The 22,010-nt window shown below is 47.8% G+C and overlaps 1 protein-coding gene across 6 annotated transcripts in view; it reads right to left on the bottom strand.

Annotated features, from left to right (window-relative positions):
* Nucleotides 1–7,782: 7,782 nt before the first annotated feature.
* lrrk1 (leucine rich repeat kinase 1) overlaps nt 7,783–22,010 on the bottom strand; it is a 53,640-nt gene continuing 39,412 nt past the window's right edge. For 4 of the 6 annotated variants that reach the window (XM_033050533.1, XM_033050535.1, XM_033050536.1 and 1 more), the window contains 14 exons: nt 21,023–21,194; nt 19,730–19,899; nt 19,511–19,650; nt 18,629–18,878; nt 17,797–17,966; nt 16,253–16,450; nt 15,180–15,457; nt 14,578–14,772; nt 13,633–13,784; nt 12,648–12,765; nt 12,059–12,175; nt 9,393–10,189; nt 8,976–9,077; nt 7,783–8,297 (listed from right to left, as the gene is read on the bottom strand). In XM_033050533.1, coding sequence (XP_032906424.1) covers nt 8,120–8,297; nt 8,976–9,077; nt 9,393–10,189; nt 12,059–12,175; nt 12,648–12,765; nt 13,633–13,784; nt 14,578–14,772; nt 15,180–15,457; nt 16,253–16,450; nt 17,797–17,966; nt 18,629–18,878; nt 19,511–19,650; nt 19,730–19,899; nt 21,023–21,194 — 3,037 coding nt within the window. In that variant the 3' untranslated portion in view covers nt 7,783–8,119. The remainder of the gene's footprint in view (nt 8,298–8,975; nt 9,078–9,392; nt 10,190–12,058; nt 12,176–12,647; nt 12,766–13,632; nt 13,785–14,577; nt 14,773–15,179; nt 15,458–16,252; nt 16,451–17,796; nt 17,967–18,628; nt 18,879–19,510; nt 19,651–19,729; nt 19,900–21,022; nt 21,195–22,010) is intronic. The other 2 variants (XM_033050539.1, XM_033050537.1) reach the window with 2 other exon arrangements.

Raw genomic sequence — 22,010 nt, 5'->3', positions numbered from 1 at the left:
TTAGCTTCACTTAGCTTCAAACTAACATTTTAACTTTTTCGGAGTCGTGGTGACTTCCTCCTGGCTTTCACTATGTATGAAATTATGTACTGATCCAATCTTTGTTGAAATGTCAATACTTTATAGCACTGTTGTGGAGTAAAGTCCACCCTAGGCTACAGTTTCTCTTTTTATTTTCCAAGGTGTCATCCATACAATTCAGAGCTACATTAAGTTGAATGGTATCAACTTATCAACTGATATTTGCAGCGTATTTAAATCACTTTCTACATTTTCTGCCAACTTCTATGTTAAACAGAGCTTTTTATCAGAAGACTGTGAGAGGACATCCTGCGAAATAATGAAGCCATTCAGCAACACCTTAGTACAAATTAACATTCCTTTAACTTTCTTGAAGAGGGGAGGGAGGGGGTAGCTTCCTGTGTCTGTGTTGTGGTTTTGACAGCAGCCACTCTTGGTGACATAAATCTAGATCCAGTGTATTACTGAGTGACCACCTACATTAGATTGGATAAGACCCAGAGCTTATTACTGACAAAACAAGGATTGCTTTGCCTCACCATTTCTCTGCCTGTGAGAATTTGCATGGACACACTTAAATAATTATATACAAATGGATACAATACATTAGTGCTGCATTTTGTTTTGTGTATTGACCAAATTCTGCATTTATTTCCACATTTCTTTGTCCCTACAATTTTCTAATCCTTGAATTGAGTTTTAATGTGATGTACAAAAGACCTGTAAGTTCCCTGGTTATTAGGCTCCAAGTGAATGAGTGCTTCAATGTGCTTCAATGTGCTCATTAATAATAATTTTCACAATTCAAATGCTCTGTGTTCTGATGCCCACCCAGGGGTAATGTTGCAAACCTGAACTTTATTTTGGAACAGAAGTGGAGGTTTGTGGACATGTGGTGGGCCCAATTGAAACTTCAGACAGTACTTTAGCAATTTATTGTTTGTTATTTCAGTAATGCAACATGGAAACAGATCTTCATGGACCATCTATACTATCCCATAATACATACTATTTTAACATTATTTGTGGCACCATTTGGAATTTAAGTGAACATAATTCACCACGTGTGGAAAACGAATTTTATTTGTCAAGGATTTGCAGCTTCAGAGTGGATGTGCTTGCAATGTTCAACTATCTTCACAGCCAGAATATCTCCAGATCTGTAGTGAGTCTCACATCGGGACAATTCATTTATTAGTTTTTAAAATGTGATGCAATTTAATATTTATCTATTGTTTTCCATCTTTTGCATTGCACAATTGTAACTTTAAATCACCATGCAAATTTTTAATTCCTTTGTACTTGTCTCCATACTGGTTTATTGAATTTGAATACAATTTGTTTTGATTTATTTATCAATAAATATGGTATTAAAAACAAATTTTAATGAGTTTTAAAGTGGAGCAGACTGCCACCATGTCGGCATCTAAAGCAAAAGTAAGAACCTGGGAGACAAGGGACATCTCATTGACTGGCTGAGAGTAGATAATAACAGCAAGATATTAACCCTGTGACATGTTTGATATAAGGCAGAAGCTGCAGTTTCTTCTGGCACATTACGACTTACTTTTGAAAAAGGATCTCAACCAGAAACGTCACTCATTCCTTCTCTGCAGAGATGTTGCCTGTCCCACTGAGTTACTCCAGCATTTAGTTTCTATAACCATATAACAATTACAGCACGGAAACAGGCCATCTCGACCCTTCTAGTCCGTGCCGAACACATAATCTCCCCTAGTCCCATATACCTGCGCTCAGACCATAACCCTCCATTCCTTTCCCATCCATATAACTATCCAATTTATTTTTAAATGATAAAAACGAACCTGCCTCCACCACCTTCACTGGAAGCTCATTCCACACAGCTACCACTCTCTGAGTAAAGATCTACGACTTACGTTTACATGTGTATTGAAGGAGAACATTTCACATCTAACAACTGCACCACTAACTGCATACTGTTTCATGTAGTATGTTTCCATCCTTCTCCTACCAACAATATTCATCAATGGGGACCCATATATTATCTTTCACCATTCAAACCCATTGCAACTTGTTCACAAATGCACTGCTCTCACTTCTGCAGGCCAATGCCAGAAGCAGTAGGCTGAAGCATGACTACAGCTGCAATGTCCTGGTGGCCAGCTGAATTGATTGCTGGTTATTGTAGACACAGTTGCCAGATGGCGTTGAGTTGATTCAGCAAGGGGAGATGGTGGCCCAGTAAAGAAGTTGCTGCAAAGGTACACAAAAATGCTGGAGAAACTCAGCGGGTGCAGCAGCATCTATGGAGCGAAGGAAATAGGCGACGTTTCGGGCCGAAACCCTTCAGTTGCTGCAGGTGGGACAAATCTGATGGAGACTTTAAGAAGGTTGAAGAAGTCTTTAAATACACCACTATTATAACCATATGTTCTTCCAGGTCTCTGATATCCATACATATGTCTTCCTCTTATTGCCACTGAGTTTATGGCACCTATAGTATAACCCAAAATAAGTGATCACCCCCTTCCGATTTCTCGGTTCCACTCAGAGACTCGTTGGATGATCCCCAGAAATGTCTTCTCGAAACAGCGAATATGTGCAGCAAGTCTGGAACACCAAGTGATGGAGTATCTAAGTGGGTCAGGCAGAATCTCTGGCGTACATGGCTAGGCAAAGATTCTGGTTAGGACCCTTATTCAAACTCAGCCTGACCTAAAATGTCTCCTATCCGTGGATTGGAGAGACCCATCGAATTACTCCTGCTCTCTGTGGAGTCCAGCATCTGCATCCTTGTGTCTTCAGCAAGTCTATATTGTTGGTCTGCCTGCAGCCAAAGCAGAAGTGCCATATAAAGTCAAGCAAGTTGGAAATCTATCACCAAAGGGTGGCACAGGAGTGAGCCGGCCCCATTATCATTGATTAGTAACTTTAAGTTGACTTCAATCATCCAGCATTCATGTTTGTTCCACGCCACATTTGGACATTGCAAAGTCATTCCTATTGTACGTGTCAGTCAGTGGTGAAAGTTGGGGTTTCAGTTCATGCAGTGGAGGAGCTACTTTGATAAACCATTGTGTCTGAAGACATCCTCCATAAAGTTGCTTGGCGCTGACACAGCTAAAAGGGAACAATTAGTCAGATCTACATATCTGTAAGGTGCTGGGAACCTTCTACAACAGTATTTCTATACAACACTAATTTGTCACCTCATGGCCCAGAATATGCCACATATTATTACAGTCATGACAGGTGACCAACAGTGGCTCAGAGGGAAGTACAGAATGCTGGAATAACTCCAATGGGTTAGGCAGCATTTCTGGAGAACGGGTAGTTAATATTTTGGGTCTAAACCCTTAATCAGGAAAGGGAACTGTCCAACGGATGATGCTGCAAGATGACAAAACTTATGCAATTGACAGATCTGTGTTCTGAAACGGATGAGATCAAAGTCCTGCTGTGTTGGATGCATTAAACAACGGCATGACCATCAATGTCCTCAACCAAATTGATTCAGATAACATTAATTTAAAATCTGATTGAGAGCACCAGTTCTAGTAAGGTGAGCCGCACCAGACCACTGTACTAAAGACATGCAATAGATCTAATGATGGCTCGTTTTCAATGCGCCCATCACAATTGCATCAATCTGACAAATTGTAAAATTGTACTGTACACAAAAAGCAGGACTAATCCAATCCACCTTGCTGGGCCACAGTGTTAAAAATAAACAAGTTAAGCTAACATCGATTGAAAAGCTGACTTGTAGACACAAGAATTGAAGATGCTGGTTTACCATAAAATCCCCAAATGCTGGAGTAACTTAATGGGCCAAGCAGCATCTCATGGTCACTCCAGAGATGTTGCCAGTCCTGCTGAGTTACTCCAGTACTCTGAAACGTCACCTTTTCCTTTTCTCCAGAGTTGCTGCCTGGTCCGCTGAGTTACTCCAGTCTGGGCACAGCGTGTAGAAAAGATGCCAAGTCCCATGAGAGGTTTTGGAACTTTTCTTTATATCTGAACTATTTGGGAACCTGTAGTGAAGCAAAGGCCAAGATATGATTTTAACAAAATTATTCCTTGTTCATTGCAATTTAATGTCAGAACTATTATTCCGAAAAAATACATGACTCCATCCTGAGTCAATGCCTTTGGGAGTGAGGACGTCCAAGCAATGATATTGTCTCTCCACTTCGATTCTGTGATCCAGTGTTCTCAGCTACTTTTGTGGCTTCACTCTCCTGAATGCAGTGATTACTCAACCTAGAAAGCACCAGGAATCATTTAAAATGCTGCACTGAGCATTTGGAACTTTCCTTTAAAAGTTGAACCTTTAGGGAACTCATTGTTAAGCAAAGGCCAAGATAATATTTTAACAAAGAGATTCCTTGTTCATTGCAGTTTAATATTTATACTACTGTTCCTAAAAACTAAAAGCTGTAAACAATTATGCCAAAAGGTGGTACAATGTGGTGCCAGCAATGGCAAGCTGAGCAGAGTGCCAGAAAACAACAATGGTGTCAATGACAGGCCAATGTGCAATGCTAAACAAAACCAGATCTATCCAGTTGTCACTATTTTTAAAGAGAATTAGTTATCTTGCAATTCTTTAGTTCTTTAATTTACAAATGTTTTGGTTGTGTTCACTTGAATAATTTATCCTTTGTTTCCAGGAGAATCTTGGTAAAGAACATAGTTGCAGAGTTTAGACTTACTCAGAGTGTATGTTTAAAGATCAAGAGGGAGCAGCTGTTGTGAGTCAGATACCTGCTGATTTCTCCCAGCAGTTTCCATTGTATTATACTTGTATCAGATCCAGGGTAAGGCAGGAGAATGACAGCCAGAGCAGTGTACTGTTCGGGATGTCAGATGTGGGAGGTCATGGTGTCGGATGGCCCTCCAGACGTCCACATCTGCACCAGGTGCAGCGAGATGGGGCTCCTAAGGGACCGTCTTAGGATCCTGGAGCAGCAGCTCGATGACCTCTGTCTGGTCAGGGAGAGTGAGGAGGTCACTCCAAAACCACGGGAGAGAGACATGTGGGTCACGCTAAGGAAGGGCAAGGGGCAGAGGCAGGGATGAATGAGTACTCCAATGTCGGTACACCTTGCAAATAAGTACTCCTGTTTGAGTACGGATGGGAGTGGCAGCCTGCCCGGGGGTAGCGAGAGCGGACGGGCCTCCAGCACAGAGACCGGCCCTGTTACTCCTGAAGGTAGGGACAAAAAGAAGAGGGCAATAGTAATTGGGGACTCTATTGTTAGGGGGTTGGATAGGCGATTCTGTGGACGCAGTCGGGAGACCAGGATGGTGGTCTGCCTCCCTGGTGCCAAGGTCTCGGACGTGTCTCAACGCGTCCAAGATATCCTGAAATCAGAGGGAGAGGAGCCTGAGGTCGTGGTGCATATAGGTACCAATGACATAGGTAAAAAAAGGGAAGAGGTCCTGAAGGGAGGATTTAGGGAGTTGGGAGGAGAGTTAAGCAAAAGGACCAAAAAGATAACAATCTCAGGATTACTGCCTGTGCCACGCGACAGTGAGAGTAGGAATGGAGCGAGGATTCACACCTCAAATATTCCAGGATTTCGTTGCTTCAGGTGTGATAGAATTGGAGGGGCAAGAGGTGGAGGTGTTGCTTTGCTAGTCAGGGAGGATAAATGCGTGGCTGAAAGACTGGTGCAGAGGGCAGGGATTCAAGTTTCTGGATCATTGGGACTTCTTTTGGGGAAGGTGGGACCTGTACAGAGGGGATGGGTTGCACTTGAACCCGAGGGGGACCAATATCCTGGCGGGGAAATTTGCAAAGGCTACTGGGGAGACTTTAAACTAGAATGGTTGGGGCGAGGGACTCAAATAGAGAAAGCTAGTAGACAGAATGGGAGGCAGGAAGCAGAAAAGGGAAGCACTCGGACACAAGAAGAGAAAGAAAAAAAAGGAAATAAACAGAATAAGATGTGGGGGGTTTCTTAAATGTGCATATTTTAATGCTAGGAGCATTGTAAGAAAGGTGGATGAGCTTAGAGTCTGGATAGACACCTGGAAGTATGATGTTGTGGCGATCAGTGAAACATGGTTGCAGGAGGGCTGTGATTGGAAACTAAATATTCCAGGATTTCGTTGCTTCAGGTGTGATAGAATTGGAGGGGCAAGAGGTGGAGGTGTTGCTTTGCTAGTCAGGGAAGATATTACAGCAGTGCTTTGGCAGGATAGATTGGAGGGCTCATCTAGGGAGGCTATCTAGTGGAACTGAGAAGTGGGAAAGGTGTAGCAACACTTATAGGGGTGTATTATAGACCGCCAAAGGCAGACTAGGCAGACTAGGCAGACTAGGCAGACTAGGCAGACTAGGCAGACTAGGCAGACTAGGCAGACTAGGCAGACTAGGCAGACTAGGCAGACTAGGCAGACTAGGCAGAGGCTGCTGTCAGTGCAGCGCCCCTAGTGCCCCAGTTCCAACGTTTGTGGAAATAAATGACTATCAGACACAAAAAGCTGGAGTAACTCAGCAGGACAGGCAGCATCTCTGGAGAGAAGTAATGGGTGACGTTTCGGGTCGAGACCCTTCTTCAGATTCAGGTCTGAAGTTACTCCAGCAGTTTATGTTTATCTGCAGTTCCTTCTTAAGGGGTTGGACAGGCTAGATGCAGGAAGATTGTTCCCGATGTTGGGGAAGTCCAGAACAAGGGGTCACAGTTTAAGGATAAAGGGGAAATCCTTTAGGACCGAGATGAGGAAAAAAAAATTTCACACAGAGAGTGGTGAGTCTGTGGAATTCTCTCCCGCAGAAGGTAGTTGAGGCCAGTTCATTGGCTATATTTAAGAGGGAGTCAGATGTGGCCCTTGTGGCTAAAGGGATCAGGGGGTATGGAGAGAAGGCAGGTACAGGATACTGAGTTGGATGATCAGCCATGATCATATTGAATGGCGGTGCAGGCTCGAAGGGCCGAATGGCCTCCTGCACCTATTTTCTATGTTTCTATGTTTCCTATGTTCACCTTCACTCATCATTTATATATGGAGCTCATTAGTGCCCCCTGCTGGTCGCTGCATCCTTTCAAAATGCTGTGTTCGAGTTGAACCCAAAGTGCTTCTTCATAAATATTCAGTAACACTTGTTGGGGTGGGAGATTGCAACCTTCACGTGGCCCGCCCTGTTTCGACGAATGCAACCAACCCGGCATGCACAATCGAATAAGATCAAATAGAACAAGTTGTCCTACAACTTTAAGCTGTGCACGTCATATGCAAGAAGTGTCACTTGCATAGCTTGTAACCTGGCACCTGATATGCTGTGTGACGTTCAAGGGCCCCTTTATGCTATGGTGTGTCCCTAAAAGGCATTGATCATGGTGTTTTCTCCATTAGTACATGGCATTCAGAGGTAATTTTAGGAGTCCTGTGCATCTGTTGTAACCAGCCTGTCCTAATTCACCAGTTCATGGGCACCTGAGCTTTGAATTCACGCAGCCAAGTCCCAAGCAGATTCATCTCAGATGTTCACAAATGAAATAAAAGCTGTAAGAGCCCCTAAATCCCTCACTGTAGACCCAGTGCCTGACCCCTGACCCAGCGCCTGACCACTAACCCGACCCAGTGCCTGACCCCTGACCCAGCGGCTGACCACTGACCCAGCGCCTGACCCCTTACCCGACCCAGTGTCTGACCCCTGACCCGACCCAGTGCCCGGCTTCACTGGAGATGAAGGACACAGCTCTGCTGGTTTGAGGGAGGTTTGACTTCAGAACGCCACACCTGTCAACACCCCACACTGACAATTAATGTCTTCATTGTATTTATTGCATAATAAATAAATTAGTCCATTTAAACTCTTTGCATACGATCTCTGTGGCTTTCCACATTGAGGAGAATGTGACTGAGGTGAGGCCACAGTTCAGCTGTGTGTCAGCAGAAGGCAAGATTCCTCCAACTTCCTCCACATGTTGCCTTCGCCTCTCGGCCAGTGTCAGAGGCTTCACTCAAAGGCAAGGGTCGCTTTTATTGTTTTAAGTTTTGTCGTTAAGCATTAATTCACAGATCTTTTTCTGCCTATGTGCTGATGGAAAGCATCATCTCCAGATCAGAGGAAAGTGAGTTCCCACCGCTGCCTCTGTCTCTGCTACCTCCGTCTGCGCATGCCGACTTCCATCGTCCCCAGCTCTTCGAGGGACTGGTAGAAGAGCTGGAACTGTTGGGAGCCCCAGCCCCTCCACACACACAGGCGCCACTCTCCAGCCGCGTCCAGCAGACAGCAAACCACCGTGTCCTGTGCCACCAGGGCTGCCTCAACCAGGGAGCTGTGGGGAACGGGACAGCAGGGAGTGGTGTCAGTATTAATGGCAGCATCAACAGCAGTATCAATATCAGTATCAATGTCAGTATCAATATCAGTATTAACGACAGTATTAACGACAGTAGCAACGGTAGTATTAACGGCCGTGCCGGGTTCCACTCCAGAGAACTCTGGTGAGTCGACAAGTGTGAGGGGAGTGGCAGCAGAGTGTGAGGACACCGTGTTTGGAGGTAGCTGCCGATTCCTTGATGAGATTGTAAAATATTCCAAGTTTATACATTTGCCAAAGTTCTGTTTTATAAACACGGTTAAATTATAATCTGACCCAGTAAACCACTCCATCTGGGACCGTAAATGAGTACGACTCCCGCTTGGGTCATGGTGTGTGTGTATTGGTGCTGTGTGTTTGGGACACTGTGTGTGGGTGCCGTGCCAGGCGTGTGGGTGTCGTGTGTCGGGCGTGTGGGTGTCGTGTGCCAGGCGTGTGGGTGTCATGTGCCAGGCGTGTGGGTGTCGTGTGTCGGGCGTGTGGGTGTCGTGTGCCAGGCGTGTGGGTGTCGTGTGCCAGGCGTGTGGGTGTCGTGTGCCAGGCGTGTGGGTGCTGTGTGTCGGGCGTGTGGGTGCCATGTGTGGGTGCCGTGTGCCGGGCGTGTGGGTGCCGTGTGCCGTGTGTTCCTCTCACCTGTCCTCATTCATTCCTCCAGCCCTCAGCACTGACACCACTCTGCCCGACTCACCGCCAATCTGTGTCTGCAGCTCGATCACCACAATGTCCCCACCCTCCCTGCAGGGGGAACATGGCAACAACACGTCAGTGGGTGGGGGGGGGGAGGAGAGAAGGGCGGAGGGGGGATGGAGGATGGGGGGGAGGTGAAGGGGGGGAGAGGGAGGGATTTATGCAGTGGGTTGGTGTGGGGTAGGGCCGCGCAGGGGGCCGCCGTGAGCGGGTGCTTTGTAACTCTCACCCCGACCCACAGTGTGCACCTCACTCACTCACCTGGATCCTCACCTTGTGCCCCTCACTCACTCACCTGGATCCTCACCTTGTGCCCCTCACTCACTCACCTGGATCCTCACCTTGTGCCCCTCACTCACTCACCTGGGAACCCATAGTGTGTCCCTCACGGCCAGCACTTTGACAGCCCGCAGCTGTTGCCGATTCTCTGCTGTTGGGGTGATGTCCTGGGACCCACCGCCCAGAACGTTCAGCGTTCCTGGTCCCTCGAAGTCGGGAGAATTGGGAATACTTGTTGGGCTGGAGGGGAAATGGATGTTTGTGTTGTTGGCGGAGGAAGAGCAGGAGGATATTGAACAGTAATCGGTCACAGAGTCACAATGCTGTAAGATCTGTGTCCCAACCTCATCAGTGACAATGAAGGTTGTATCTGTGGGATGGGATTCACTGCTGTCCTGGATGGCTAATGTTGCCATGACACCAACAGGGTGCTGGATGGGAAACATGTCTCTCAATGGATTGCAGTCATTGCAGGCATAATGGGCACACACCTGGTAGGCACGGTACATGATCAAGGTACTTGTCTTGTCATCCAGACACCAGACCGTCTCTTCTCCATCACAGCCCAGGTTAGACACCATGGAGATGACCTGGGAGGGCGGCTGGTAAGGTTCTAACCGGCGACTGATCTCAACGGTCAGTGTGTCAATGACCAGGATCCCAGGACCATTGGTGTACCACACCTCCGATTCATTGTTGACCGCTAAGATGTCGGTGACGGGGTAAGCATTCTGACGCCGGTCGCTGTCGGGAATCTTAAACCGCAGGTTGTTTGCAGAACGTGAGCACAGGTAGGCAGACCAATCCCAGGGAAGTTCACTGGCCAAGGAATAAACAGCAACCATCCCATCAGCCATACCGGCCAGCATCAGCGGAGACTTCTGTGGCAAAGAAATCAACAGACATGCACGCTCAGAAAATGGCTGTGACTAATTCATCTTACCCAGCCGATAATCATTGAAATACAGCATGGAAACAGGCCCTTCAGCCCACCAAGTCCACAGCAACCATTCATCTCCCATTCACACTGGTTCTGTGTTATTCCACTTTCTCACCCACACCCTACACACAGGGCAATTTACAGAAGACCAATTAACCTACAAACCTGCATGACTTTGGGATGTGGGAAGAAATCAGAGCACCTGGGGAAAACCACACAGTTACAGGGAGAACGTGCAAACTCCACACATACAGCACCCGAGGTCATGATTGAACCCGAGTCTCTGGCGCTGTGAGGCAGCGGCTCTACCCACTGTGATACCTTGCTGTCCTAATGAAAATAACACAACAAAACTTCTTGGGCAGCTGACCAGACCAGATGTGTAGGTCAACTCATCTGTCGATCGAATTCCTGAAGGAACCAAAGGTAGCGATGGATCTTCACAGGTGATGATGTGGATCATTACATTGTGGAACAAGCCCGAGCCACTGGGTGTCAGTGCACAGGGCTGGGTCTGGGGCAGTCCAAGTACAAGGTCAACGACTCCCTGTACGGGAACACACTCAACACACTCAAGAAAACATTGCCACCAAAGGTGGGAGAGTACTTCCCATAAGCCCACCCCACCAGTGATGTTTATATTCCCTATCCCACTAGGCAGCGACAAAGTGATGCCCAACTACAAATGAACTGAATACCTCCCACAGGTTAGTAAGTACCTGCTCCAAGAATGGCTGGGAATTACACTGACCACCCCATAGTTCACCATTCTTAAAATAAACAGATATAAAATGGTGATTCAATAAAACTGCAGATGCTGATATCTTAAACAAAACACTAAGGCCTGGAGGAACTCAGCAGGTCAGGCAGCATCTGTGGAGGGAATGCGTAGATTATGTTTTGGTTTAAGACCCTTCTTCCCAGCGCAGGTAAAGAATGGTGACTGGTGCACATGGAAGATGGGAGAGTGAAGTCACAACTGTTTACTACAAGGACTGGGAACAGACAGGAACTGCTTTTCATTTGTTAACTTTGTTCTGATTAAATTAAAGACTTTGAGGGTAAGATTGCAGGAGGAGTAATAATGAATAATAATGGATGGGATTTATATAGCGCCTTTCTAATACTCAAGGCGCTTTACATCGCATTATTCATTCACTCCTCAGTCACACTCGGTGGTGGTAAGCTACTTCTGTAGCCACAGCTGCGCTGGGGCAGACTGACGGAAGCGTGGCTGCCGTCAGTCTGACATATATGTAATAGAACATATTACATTTCAGAATTTGCCAGTGGTCTAATTATTGACATATGGATTGTGAATTGCAACAGTCTTCTTATCTGGTGCCAGAAGAACAGCATTGGAGAGCCAGACCCATTATTGTGGTTCGTCTGCTGCTGAAGCTGCAGGGAGGCGCGGGAGAGGATGGCGTCTTCAGAGTCAACAGCATGCAAACAGGCCCTTCGGCACTTCATCCCCATTCTAGACCTCAAACATCTATTGACATGAGCCCCATTTCCCATCACCCTACTGGTTCCAAACATTGCGGCTGCTGATCACGGTGCGGGTCAGGGCTTGAGGAAGATTGTTCGACTTTGAGGATCGCTGTCAGCTGCCGAGCATCAGAGAGAGTGGCAGAGCCAACGTCAGCACAAGGAGGTGGGATCAGGACCCTCATGGTTCTGCATCGAGAGCAGCTTCCAACTAGATGTAGTCGGCCTGATGTGATGGGATAATGATTATAACTCTATCACTGGACCACCCTCTGGTCAGTCGGCCAATTGGGACAGGCTTTGGGAGTATGCATGTTACCTGGTTTCCACGGGATACGGACAGGAAGCAGGTGACGACGGCAGGAACATCGAGTACGCGGAGCGGCACCTTGAGTGGACACATCCCCTTCAGACTGTACACCTGGATCTTCTGGTCCTACACGTCAACAAGAAGCATGTCACCAACACAAGGTTCTTTCATCAAGGTAGAGCTTGACAGTGCTGGGCCTGTACTCACTCGAGCTTAGATGGAGGAGAGAACTTCCTCAGATGTCATCTTCTCTCTGACCCAGAGTAAGAAGTACAAAGCCGCCAGGTCTCTAACGCCCAGACCGTAAAACACAACCCACTCTGCATTAGAAGTCAGGGCCATGAATAATCCACCCACCAATGGCAATGCCTAGTGGTTACAAACGGCTTAAATAACGTGTAAATGAGCTGTAATATAAATATAACCCAGCTGTCGGTGTTACAGAACACAAATGGAGAGCTGCCCTGTGCTGCCGTGATACCGAGCTGCCAGTCTCATCTGGATAGAACTGTCGGCCTCCTCTGGATACAGTGCCAGCCTCCTCTGGCTACTCTGGTGCCAGCCTCCTCTGGCTACTCTGGTGCTCCACAATGCTCACCTTAGTAGCGGTCCACAGTGCAGTGTGAAGCTTCAGTTGGCAGCTCAGCCCAGCTCCTGGACAGCTGATGTGGTCAACCTCTATCAGCCCTTTGTCAATATTCACCACACTGTAGTTCCTGCCGGTTTCACACAAACACACAACGTCAGTGATGGTCTAAGAAATCCCCGACACATCCCGACACCACGGAACTTCCTTCATCCCACTTCATCAGAACGTGAGGAATGGCAATAACACCCCTAAAACCCAGTCTTTTTGAGGTACAATAATCCTCATGTTAATCACATTACATCAAAGGTTGTTCACAAACAGTTAATGGTTATTTCTATTCCCATTCGTCCATCTACTGAGTAAATGTAACACAGGGATCCAAGATAAACTACACATTCTGCAGGTTGATGCACCAGGTGTGTGGATGGATGCTGCACCAGGTGAGTGTAGACAGATGCTGCACCAGGTGAGTGTGTAGACGGATACTGCAACAGGTGAGTCTGTGGATGGATGCTGCAACAGGTGAGTGTAGACGGATGCTGCATCAGGTGAGTGTGTAGACGGATACTGCAACAGGTGAGTCTGTGGATGGATGCTGCAACAGGTGAGTGTGTGGACGGATACTGCACCAGGTGAGTGTGTAGACGGATGCTGCAACAGGTGAGTGTGGATGGATGCTGCATCAGGTGAGTGTGGATGGATGCTGCATCAGGTGAGTGTGTGGATGGATGCTGCACCAGGTGAGTGTGTGGACGGATGCTGCACCAGGTGAGTGTGTGGATGAATGCTGCACCAGGTGAGTGTGTGGATGAATGCTGCACCAGGTGAGTGTGTGGATGAATGCTGCACCAGGTGAGTGTGTGGATGGATGCTGCACCAGGTGAGTGTGTGGACGGATGCTGCACCAGGTGAGTGTGTGGATGAATGCTGCACCAGGTGAGTGTGTGGATGAATGCTGCACCAGGTGAGTAAGGATGGATGCTGCCAGACGTACCTTTTGCTTCCTTCTTCATTCCAGAAGATGACGGTGCGCTCGTGGTCCAGTGAAGGACAGAACAGGTGTTGTCTACCCGTCTGCAGGGTGTACATGAAGACTGGGAAGCTGGGATCTCGCATCAACCTGACGACACAGCTCGCTGCCGGACGCTGGGCAGAGAGATGTGGAAAAGAACAGTCAGTATAAACCTCTTCGGTCAGGGTTTAGGTCCAGGTTTAATATTGCCACATGTACCAAGCTACAGTGAAAGGATTTGTTCTGCACGCTATCCAAACAGTTCAGATAATACCTGGTGCAGCATCCATCCTTACCTGGTAACACCATACATAAATACAATCAAGTCAAACTCCAGTACAATCGGTACAGCAAAGGGGAAGATACAGAGTGCAGAATATAGTTCTCAGCATTGTAGCGCATCAGTTCCAGAGACAAAGTCCAATGTCCGCAATGGGGTAGAGGTGAATCGGACAGTACCCTAGCTTATGGAAGGACCGTTCAGAAGCCTGATAAACAGACGGGAAGAAGCTGTTCCTGAGTCTGGTAGTGATAGCTTTTAATATTCTGTACCTTCTGCCGGACGGGAGCGGCTGCTTGAGCTAAATTTACAATCACAAATTGCACCATAAATGTCTTTTGGACAGAATATTCACCAAAGATACTAGTAACTCTGATATTCACCACGCTGAGACCGACTGAATTCTTTGTTAAATTCCATCTTTGTTTGCCTGTTCTGCACCTTCAGTCGGTGGGTTTTCAGACTCCTGCTGTCATTTCTGATGCCCCTTTAGTAGTTCAGAAATACAGCATGGAAACAGACCCTTCGGCCCACTGAGTCCATGCTGACCATTGATCAGCAAACTCCACACAGACAGCACCTGAGGTCGGGATTGAACCCGGGTCTCTGGCAGTGTGAGGCAGCGGCTCTACCTGGCATTTCTTTACCTTCTCCGGCTTTGTGTCCCAGCACTCGATCATCAGGCTCTGCATCGGGTGGAACTGCACCTCCTCCAGCGATCCCAGCAGAGGTCGGATACCTTTGGACAGTTTCTTCACAATCTGCACCTGGTGGTGGCCAAGGATCGGTCGCTGTCCAGACAGCAGCTCGTACAGGACCATGCCGAACGAGAACAGGTCCACCTGGGAGGGTGGGAGGAACAGGTCACACAGTGGTAATGGAACAGGAGTCCAGACCAGCAAGTGCACCAACACTCAATACCCCGTGTACCAACACTGTCAATACCCCGTGTACCCACACTGTCAATACCCCGTGTACCAACACTCACAGCCCGTGTACCAACACTCACAGCCCGTGTACCAACACTGTCAATACCCCGTGTACCAACACTGTCAATACCCCGTGTACCAACACTGTCAATACCCCGTGTACCAACACTGTTAATACCCCGTGTACCAACACTGTCAATACCCCGTGTACCAGCGCTCACACAGGTCACCAGAGCTGGTGATTTTACTGTAAACTGCTCGATTACATTTGATCAACATTTTTAAAGCATGTTTGTTGAGCGAGGCGTTTGGTTTCATACCTTTTCATCGTAAACAATCCCGGGCAGGATTTCTGGGGCCTGATAACCCGGAGTGCCTTCTATCCCCAGAGCCCCCTCATGAAAGGACTGTCGGCTCACACCGTAGTCAGAGAGCTTGACGTTGATGGGGCAGGAGACGTCCAGAGACCAAACCAGGACATTATCAGACTTCAGGTCACAGAAGATGATCTTCTTCCTGTGGAGATAGGCCAGGCCCAGAGCAATCTGGTAGGCAATTCTGTAGGTCAGCATGTGGCCCAGGGGCATGAAGGAGGTCCCTGTTGTAGAGGAGATGGTTAATCTACCTTCACAGCACCAGTCAAGGTACACGCTTTCCAATCAAATCAGATAATACTATACATGAATATAATCGTCAAACTCAAGTACAACAGGTAGAGCAAAGGGGAAGATACAGAGTGTAGAATATAGTTCTCAGCATTGTAGCGCATCAGTTATAGGGTCACCTAGCATGGAAACAAAGGCCATTTGCCCAGTTGGCCCATGCTGACCAACATGCCCCATCTACACTCGTCCCTATCCATGCACCGTCACCCAGCATGGAAACAAAGGCCATTTGCCCAGTTGGCCCATGCTGACCAACATGCCCCATCTACACTCATCCCTATCCATGCACCTGGCCAAATGTCTTTTAAATGTTATTATAGTTTCTGCCTGAACGACCTCCTCTGGCAACTCGTTCCACACACCCACCATCTCGTGTGTGTGACACAAAGTTCCAGAAACAAATGTCCGCGTGGGCTAGTCACCGCTCCTAAACAAGCTGATCACTATTCACTGCAAATAGCAAACCCACGTGTGTCTTTGAACATTTAATTTCCATCGCACAGCGCTGCTAATTCCGTCATAAGATTTGTGGAATTAGGCCATTCGGCCCATCAAGTTTAACCTGCCATTCAATCATGGCTGATCTATCTCTCCCTCCTAACCCCATTCTCCTGCCTTCTCCCCACAGCTATTGACACCCTCTGAAAGTCCTCACATTCCCAGTATTGGCCGTTTCTGGAAGCATTTTCCACACATGCAGTTGGCTGCTGGTGTGTGTGTTCTGTTACCTTTCGAGTGCTGTTTGAGCACGTTGTTGAGGCTGCCCAAGGGGGCGAGCTCTAGAGCGAAGCAGAGTGGGTGTATGCAGAGGCCGACCAGGGACACGATGCACGGGTGCTGCAGCGTGTGCAGGATGCTGCTCTCCTGGCGGAACTCTGAGAAACTCCGCATCACCTCCAGCGCCTCCAGGTGCCGCAACATCGAATCTAGTGAGAGTACACAGTGGACCTCTGTTACTGCGGACAGCAGGGACCAGGGATCTATCTACATGAGGATGCTGCATCAATGGTAGAATTAGTTAATGAGAGACAGGGCTTGGACCACTTTCCAAAACCTGGGAATGATGGGCAATAGGTAGTGAGGATTTTTAACAACTTTGGCCCCATTAATTTCTTCAACATTTAAAAATTATAGGTTTCATCTCCGTGGACACCCGAGATGCAGATCTCCATGGTTACCCTTTATCGTGGCTTCTTCCATGACAACAGGTACAAATAATTTATTTAAGTTCATTACTATGTTCTAATTCCTTAATACATCCCCTGTCACAGTGTAAGGAACCCATATAAATGTTGCAAAGCAGCTTTTAGAGTCTGTATCTCACCAGCTCACTCTTGTATCTTGGCTCATCAATGACTAGCTGCTGTTGTGTTGAATTCTAACATTTCTCCAACCTCAGGTTACTGCTGTTTTTGGTCAAATTGTAAGTGTTTGTCTTTGACCAAACTGGGATCGGGGACGGGGTCACTTTCCCCGTCCTGTTTTTCTGCCTTCAAGGAATATGTATGGTATGGGTTTACACCGAAGATAGACACAGAGTGCTGGAGTAACTCAGCGACTCAGGCAGCATCTCTGGAGAAAAGGAATAGGTGACATCTTGGGTTGAGACCCTTCTTCAGACTGAGCGTCAGGGTAAAGGGAAACGAGAAATATGTACGGTGATGTAGAGAGATTTAGAACAAACGAATGAAAGATATACAAAAAAGTAACGATGATTAAGGAAACCGGCCAGTGTTAGCTGTGGGCGAGGTGAGAAAGTCACAGACAATGAGACTCAACAAGACGACTTTGAAGCTGGTACAACTAGGGTGGGGGAGGGATGGAGGGAGGGGGATGCAGGGGTTACTTGAAGTTATAGAAGTCAATGTTCATACCACTGGGCTGTGAGCTGCTCAAGCAAAATATGGGGGGCTGTTCCTCCAATTTGCACTGGGCCTTACTCTGACAATGGAGGAGGCCCAGGACAGAAAGGTCAGTGTGGGAATAGGAGGGGGGGTTAAAGTGTTTGGCAACCTTGAGATCAGGTAGGTCCAGGCGGTAAATCTGTGTAAGTATAAATGTGGTATAACGGCGAGCTTCTGTGTCAGCTGTTGGTATCAGCAAGTGTTTTTGTCTGTAACTGTGCGAGCCTTTGAATCCGAGATCTCTTCCTTGACCCCACCAATCCCACCTACATTGCATCAATATTATTTTGTAAAGAAGTAAAACTCAGCACCAAAGATGACATTTGTTGTATTGCAATGCAAGTTATGGAGCTTTTTAGCAAGTTTACCTGTGCGAGAATTACCAGATAGTGCTTGGTAATTTTTGAAATGAAACTTCTTGATTGCTACCGGTATCTTATTGTACTTGGCTTTGTACACGATCGCTCCACTCCCTCCCTGACCCAGGATATGGTCTGAGGTTTCTTTTTGTTCCAAACAGTTCACATCCAGAAATAACCTGTTAAACAGTATTAAATATAGTTACAACAAGGACGTTGCAGTGAACTGCTCAGGTAATAAACAAGATGTCCACAAGATGCCAACCAGTTGTCAACATGGAGGAGCTGGATCAGAGAGTGGTTCCAGTACTGAAGGAGACCCTTCTGCCCATTGCACCCGTTCTAGCTCTCTACCAGAACAATTCTCGTTCATTCATAAGATCATACCACTTAGGCAGACAATGAGGTCATTCGGCCCATCGAATCTACACCACCATTCAATCATGGCTGATCTATCTCTCCCTCCCAACCCCATTCTCCTGCCTTCTCCCCTGACACCCATACTAATCACATCTATTCAGGAGCAGTCAGCCCTGGATCCAGTTCCAATGCCGATGCAGGCCGGGGTTCCGTACTGTAGATGAGATCTATGTCGGTGTTTGTCGAGTCCGCTCCTGGAGGAAGTTACGTTGCGCACGCGTGTCCCCTGGGGGGGGTTCTTAGTTTGGGTACTGTGGCTTTGTTTGTATCCTTGCATCTTCGTGGTCATTCCATGGGTGTGTGGACAGATGTGTGTGGACAGATGTGTGTGGACAGATGTGTGTGGACAGATGTGTGTGGACAGATGCTGGATCTGTCCACACACACTAACGTCGTTATTCCTGCAACATCCCACACTTACCGTGATGGGAAGTCGGTCATGAAGATCTCTGGGACCAACTCATCGAGAGGCACGGGGGTGGCGGGGTGGTTTGGACAAGAGATGTCCGTGTGCTCAATGGCAGTGAGGAGACAGTCCTCCATGCTGAAGTAGTGTGGGTCTTGTCCCTGGAGATGTGCCTGCCCTCGCTGTGTGTCCGGGAGTGAGCAGTGAGGGCAGGGAACGTACTGCTCAACCAGCGGGCTCCCATCTGATTCTGTAGCTGTCAGAGCTGTGGGGTACACAAAGGGTTAACCCTCCACCACACTAATATGGAGCCTCATATCCACAAAGCAAAGATACTGAAATGATGTTTAAACATTTATGAACTATTGGCTTGGTAATATTGGGTTAAATAATTACAGGTCTGTGGTACAGGTAGGTTGGCCACTCCTGCAGGGAGCTGGGACAGAGTCAATGGGCCAGGAAACTTCCGCTGCAGGATGGGATGGACAGGACTGGACGGGACGGGGCGGGGGGGTGAGCTGCCCCTTGACCAGCACCTTCTGGTCGACTGGGTTTGGTGAGTGGCCTCCGGCCAGACACACCGCTATAACGCTGACCCCCCGCTGGGTAGTGACCCCTCATGACCCCTCGTCCCAAAGCCTCTCGACTCCCCCTTACTAAACAAGATGCTGGATCTGTCCACACACACTAACTGTTGTTGATGACCAGGCACTGGCAGGAAACGGGAAAATGTGGACAAACAATAACTGTTTATGTTCATCGCTGGGCTTTGCATAAAGTCTCACTCAATGCCACAGAGGCTCATGGTGTCAGTGGTCTTCAGGGATCTCATGACCTTCAGTCTTGTCAACAAGAGCATGACGAGTCAACACTTCACACCAAGCTCTGGGAACTCACCTGGAAACCACTGGTCAATCAGAGAGTTGACGTGATCAGTGATGAAGGCCACGGCTGAGAAGTCTCGCGTTTCCGACTGGCAAACGATTTTTATTCCAGCACTTTTCTTCCTTTTCCAGTTCATCTCTGAGGATTCGACGCTGCAGGAAGGGGGAGAGTTGTTGAGGATCAAGGGTGACAGCTGGGCACGTGCCGAGAGCTGATGGAGTAGCTGATTACCTGAGGCAGCCCCCCATGTAGGTCAGCTGCAAACCTTCTTGCCAGTAGATGGTTTGGTTCCGTTTCACGCGGAAGGTGCTGCAGCGGTTTCGGCGGCGGGTCCCGGTGAAGCTGTAAACTGAAGCCAGGCTCCCTCTGTACCGCTTCACATTCTTCTCATTTTCAACAAGCTGGTCAAGAAAGAAGCCACACATATCATCGGCTCAATGGGGAAGCACAGAACTGCAGATGCTGGTTCATCAGCAAAAAACACACGGCGTGCTGGAGTAACTCAGTGGGTCAGACAGCATCTCTGGAGAACATGGATAGGTGACGTTGCACAGAGTGCTGGAGTAACTCAGTGGGTCAGACAGCATCTCTGGAGAACATGGATAGGTGACGTTGCACAGAATGCTGGAGTTAAGTTGCTGTCCCACTTGGGCGACCTAATCCGCGCGTTCAGAAGATGTCGTCGGCATTCAAGCTCGAGGGCGCTCGCGTGGATTGACCGTCCGCCTTGAAACCGCGAGCTGCATCGTCCGACCGCGTCCGAAAGCGGGGGAGCGCTGTCTAAAATTCTCACCCGCGATGAAGAGGAAGGTAAAAAGGCTGCACAGTAACGGTAAGTCCTTTAGAGAGCACGGAGGGGGGGGGGAGAAGGAGTGGTGACACTTTAAAGAAGTATAATAAAGTTTAGCGGGCATTTTACTTACCGGTCGGTTTTCCTTGGTCCTGAAAACTCCAATGAACCAATCAAAATGCCCGGTCAGCGAAGGAGATTCCCTACGGCTGCCCTCGACTGCCTGTAACTAAATAGTGACCCCGCTCCACTTCACTACAAGACCAGATTTTACTCGCGGTACATTTTTCAACATGCTGAACATTTTCCGTGACCTAGCAGAGGCCACAAGTATTCGGGAACTTCCCTCGAGCATGAAGGAGAGTTCCAGTGACCTCATAGGACCACGTGTCGACCATGCTGCGAGTTTGAAGGTCGAAGACACTCTTCTAAACTCGCAGATTAGGTCGCCCAAGTGGGACAGCAACTTAACTCAGCGGCTCAGGCAACATCTCTGGAGAACATGGATAGGTGACGTTTCGGGTTGAGACCATTCTTCAGACTGATCGCAGGGGGGAGAAAGCCTGGCCAGTGATATGTGGATCGGGAGAGGGATGTTTAGTAGCAGATGATTGGACAAAGGTTTGAGATGTAAAAAGGACAAAAGGGTGTAAGATTAGGAGAGAGGAGGAGTGACATGTGGAGGGGAGACAGGAGGTAGAGGAGGTAGATGAGGTAGAGGAGGGGAGACATACCTGTGCATCCATGTCCGAAAGGCTGATCAAAATTCGGGCGATAAACCGTTGCCAGAAACCAATGGGCACAAAATTCATCTTGAAAAGCCTCTGAATGGTGCAGTTGCCCGGCTGATGCAGCTTGCTGCTGTCGATGCCCGGCTTGGACGGCAGTAGGTGAGGGAGGAGGTAGCTGGGGACAGATGCATGGTTTGCATTAGCCTGGTGAAAGTTCACCTGCAGCAATCCCTATCTTCTCAAGTATCCATCTACCCCGCCTTGAAAATATTCAATCCCTGCTCCACCATCCTTTATCGAGAAGATTCTCCACCATCTGAGGAGGAATGATTCACCTCAGCTGTCTCTTAAACTGTTGACCCCCATTCGAGATTCTCTTACGAGGAATGTGCACACCACACCCGACCTATGGACATCCCTCATCTAAAGCCCGATAGTCAACCGTTCCAGGTATCAGTCCACTAAAGCTACCTGGAACATAGTCCTTAAATTAGCAAACCACTACTGCACACCCTCTTCCAGATGGAACCTCACTAGTTCCCTTTGAACTAAAGAATTCTCCTTACTTTTGTATTCAATCCCCCCCGCATCCCGACAGCTTCCTAAATTACCTGTAAAAGGCAAGTTGGGCACTAGATCCTTCTGCAATTCAGATCTCTGCATTCTCTCAAAATCTCAACCAAATACGTTCTTTAATTGCCTTAACCAAGCTAGACAATTTCACCTTTCTCATTTCTCCATTTACATTACACTCCATTAGCCACATCTTTGCCCACTTGCTGAACCTATCGATATCCCCTTGTATCCTCTTAATGTTCTTTTCAAAATCAATTTTCTACCTACCTGTCACCTGCCAATCCAGCAACCTCAGCAATGAGCCTTTTTCCTGTCTATTTAAATTGGAGAAAGTCGAAGTCCAGACGCGACACTCCAGTCATTGTATCCCAACAGACAAAGATTTATTCTGCCCACTGAGTCCTGGTAGCCAGCC

Source organism: Amblyraja radiata, chromosome 34 (assembly GCF_010909765.2).
Source record: "Amblyraja radiata isolate CabotCenter1 chromosome 34, sAmbRad1.1.pri, whole genome shotgun sequence".
NCBI lineage: Eukaryota > Metazoa > Chordata > Chondrichthyes > Rajiformes > Rajidae > Amblyraja > Amblyraja radiata.
The sequence above is the reverse complement of the archived record's forward strand: the minus strand, read 5'-3'. Positions and strand labels throughout refer to the sequence as shown.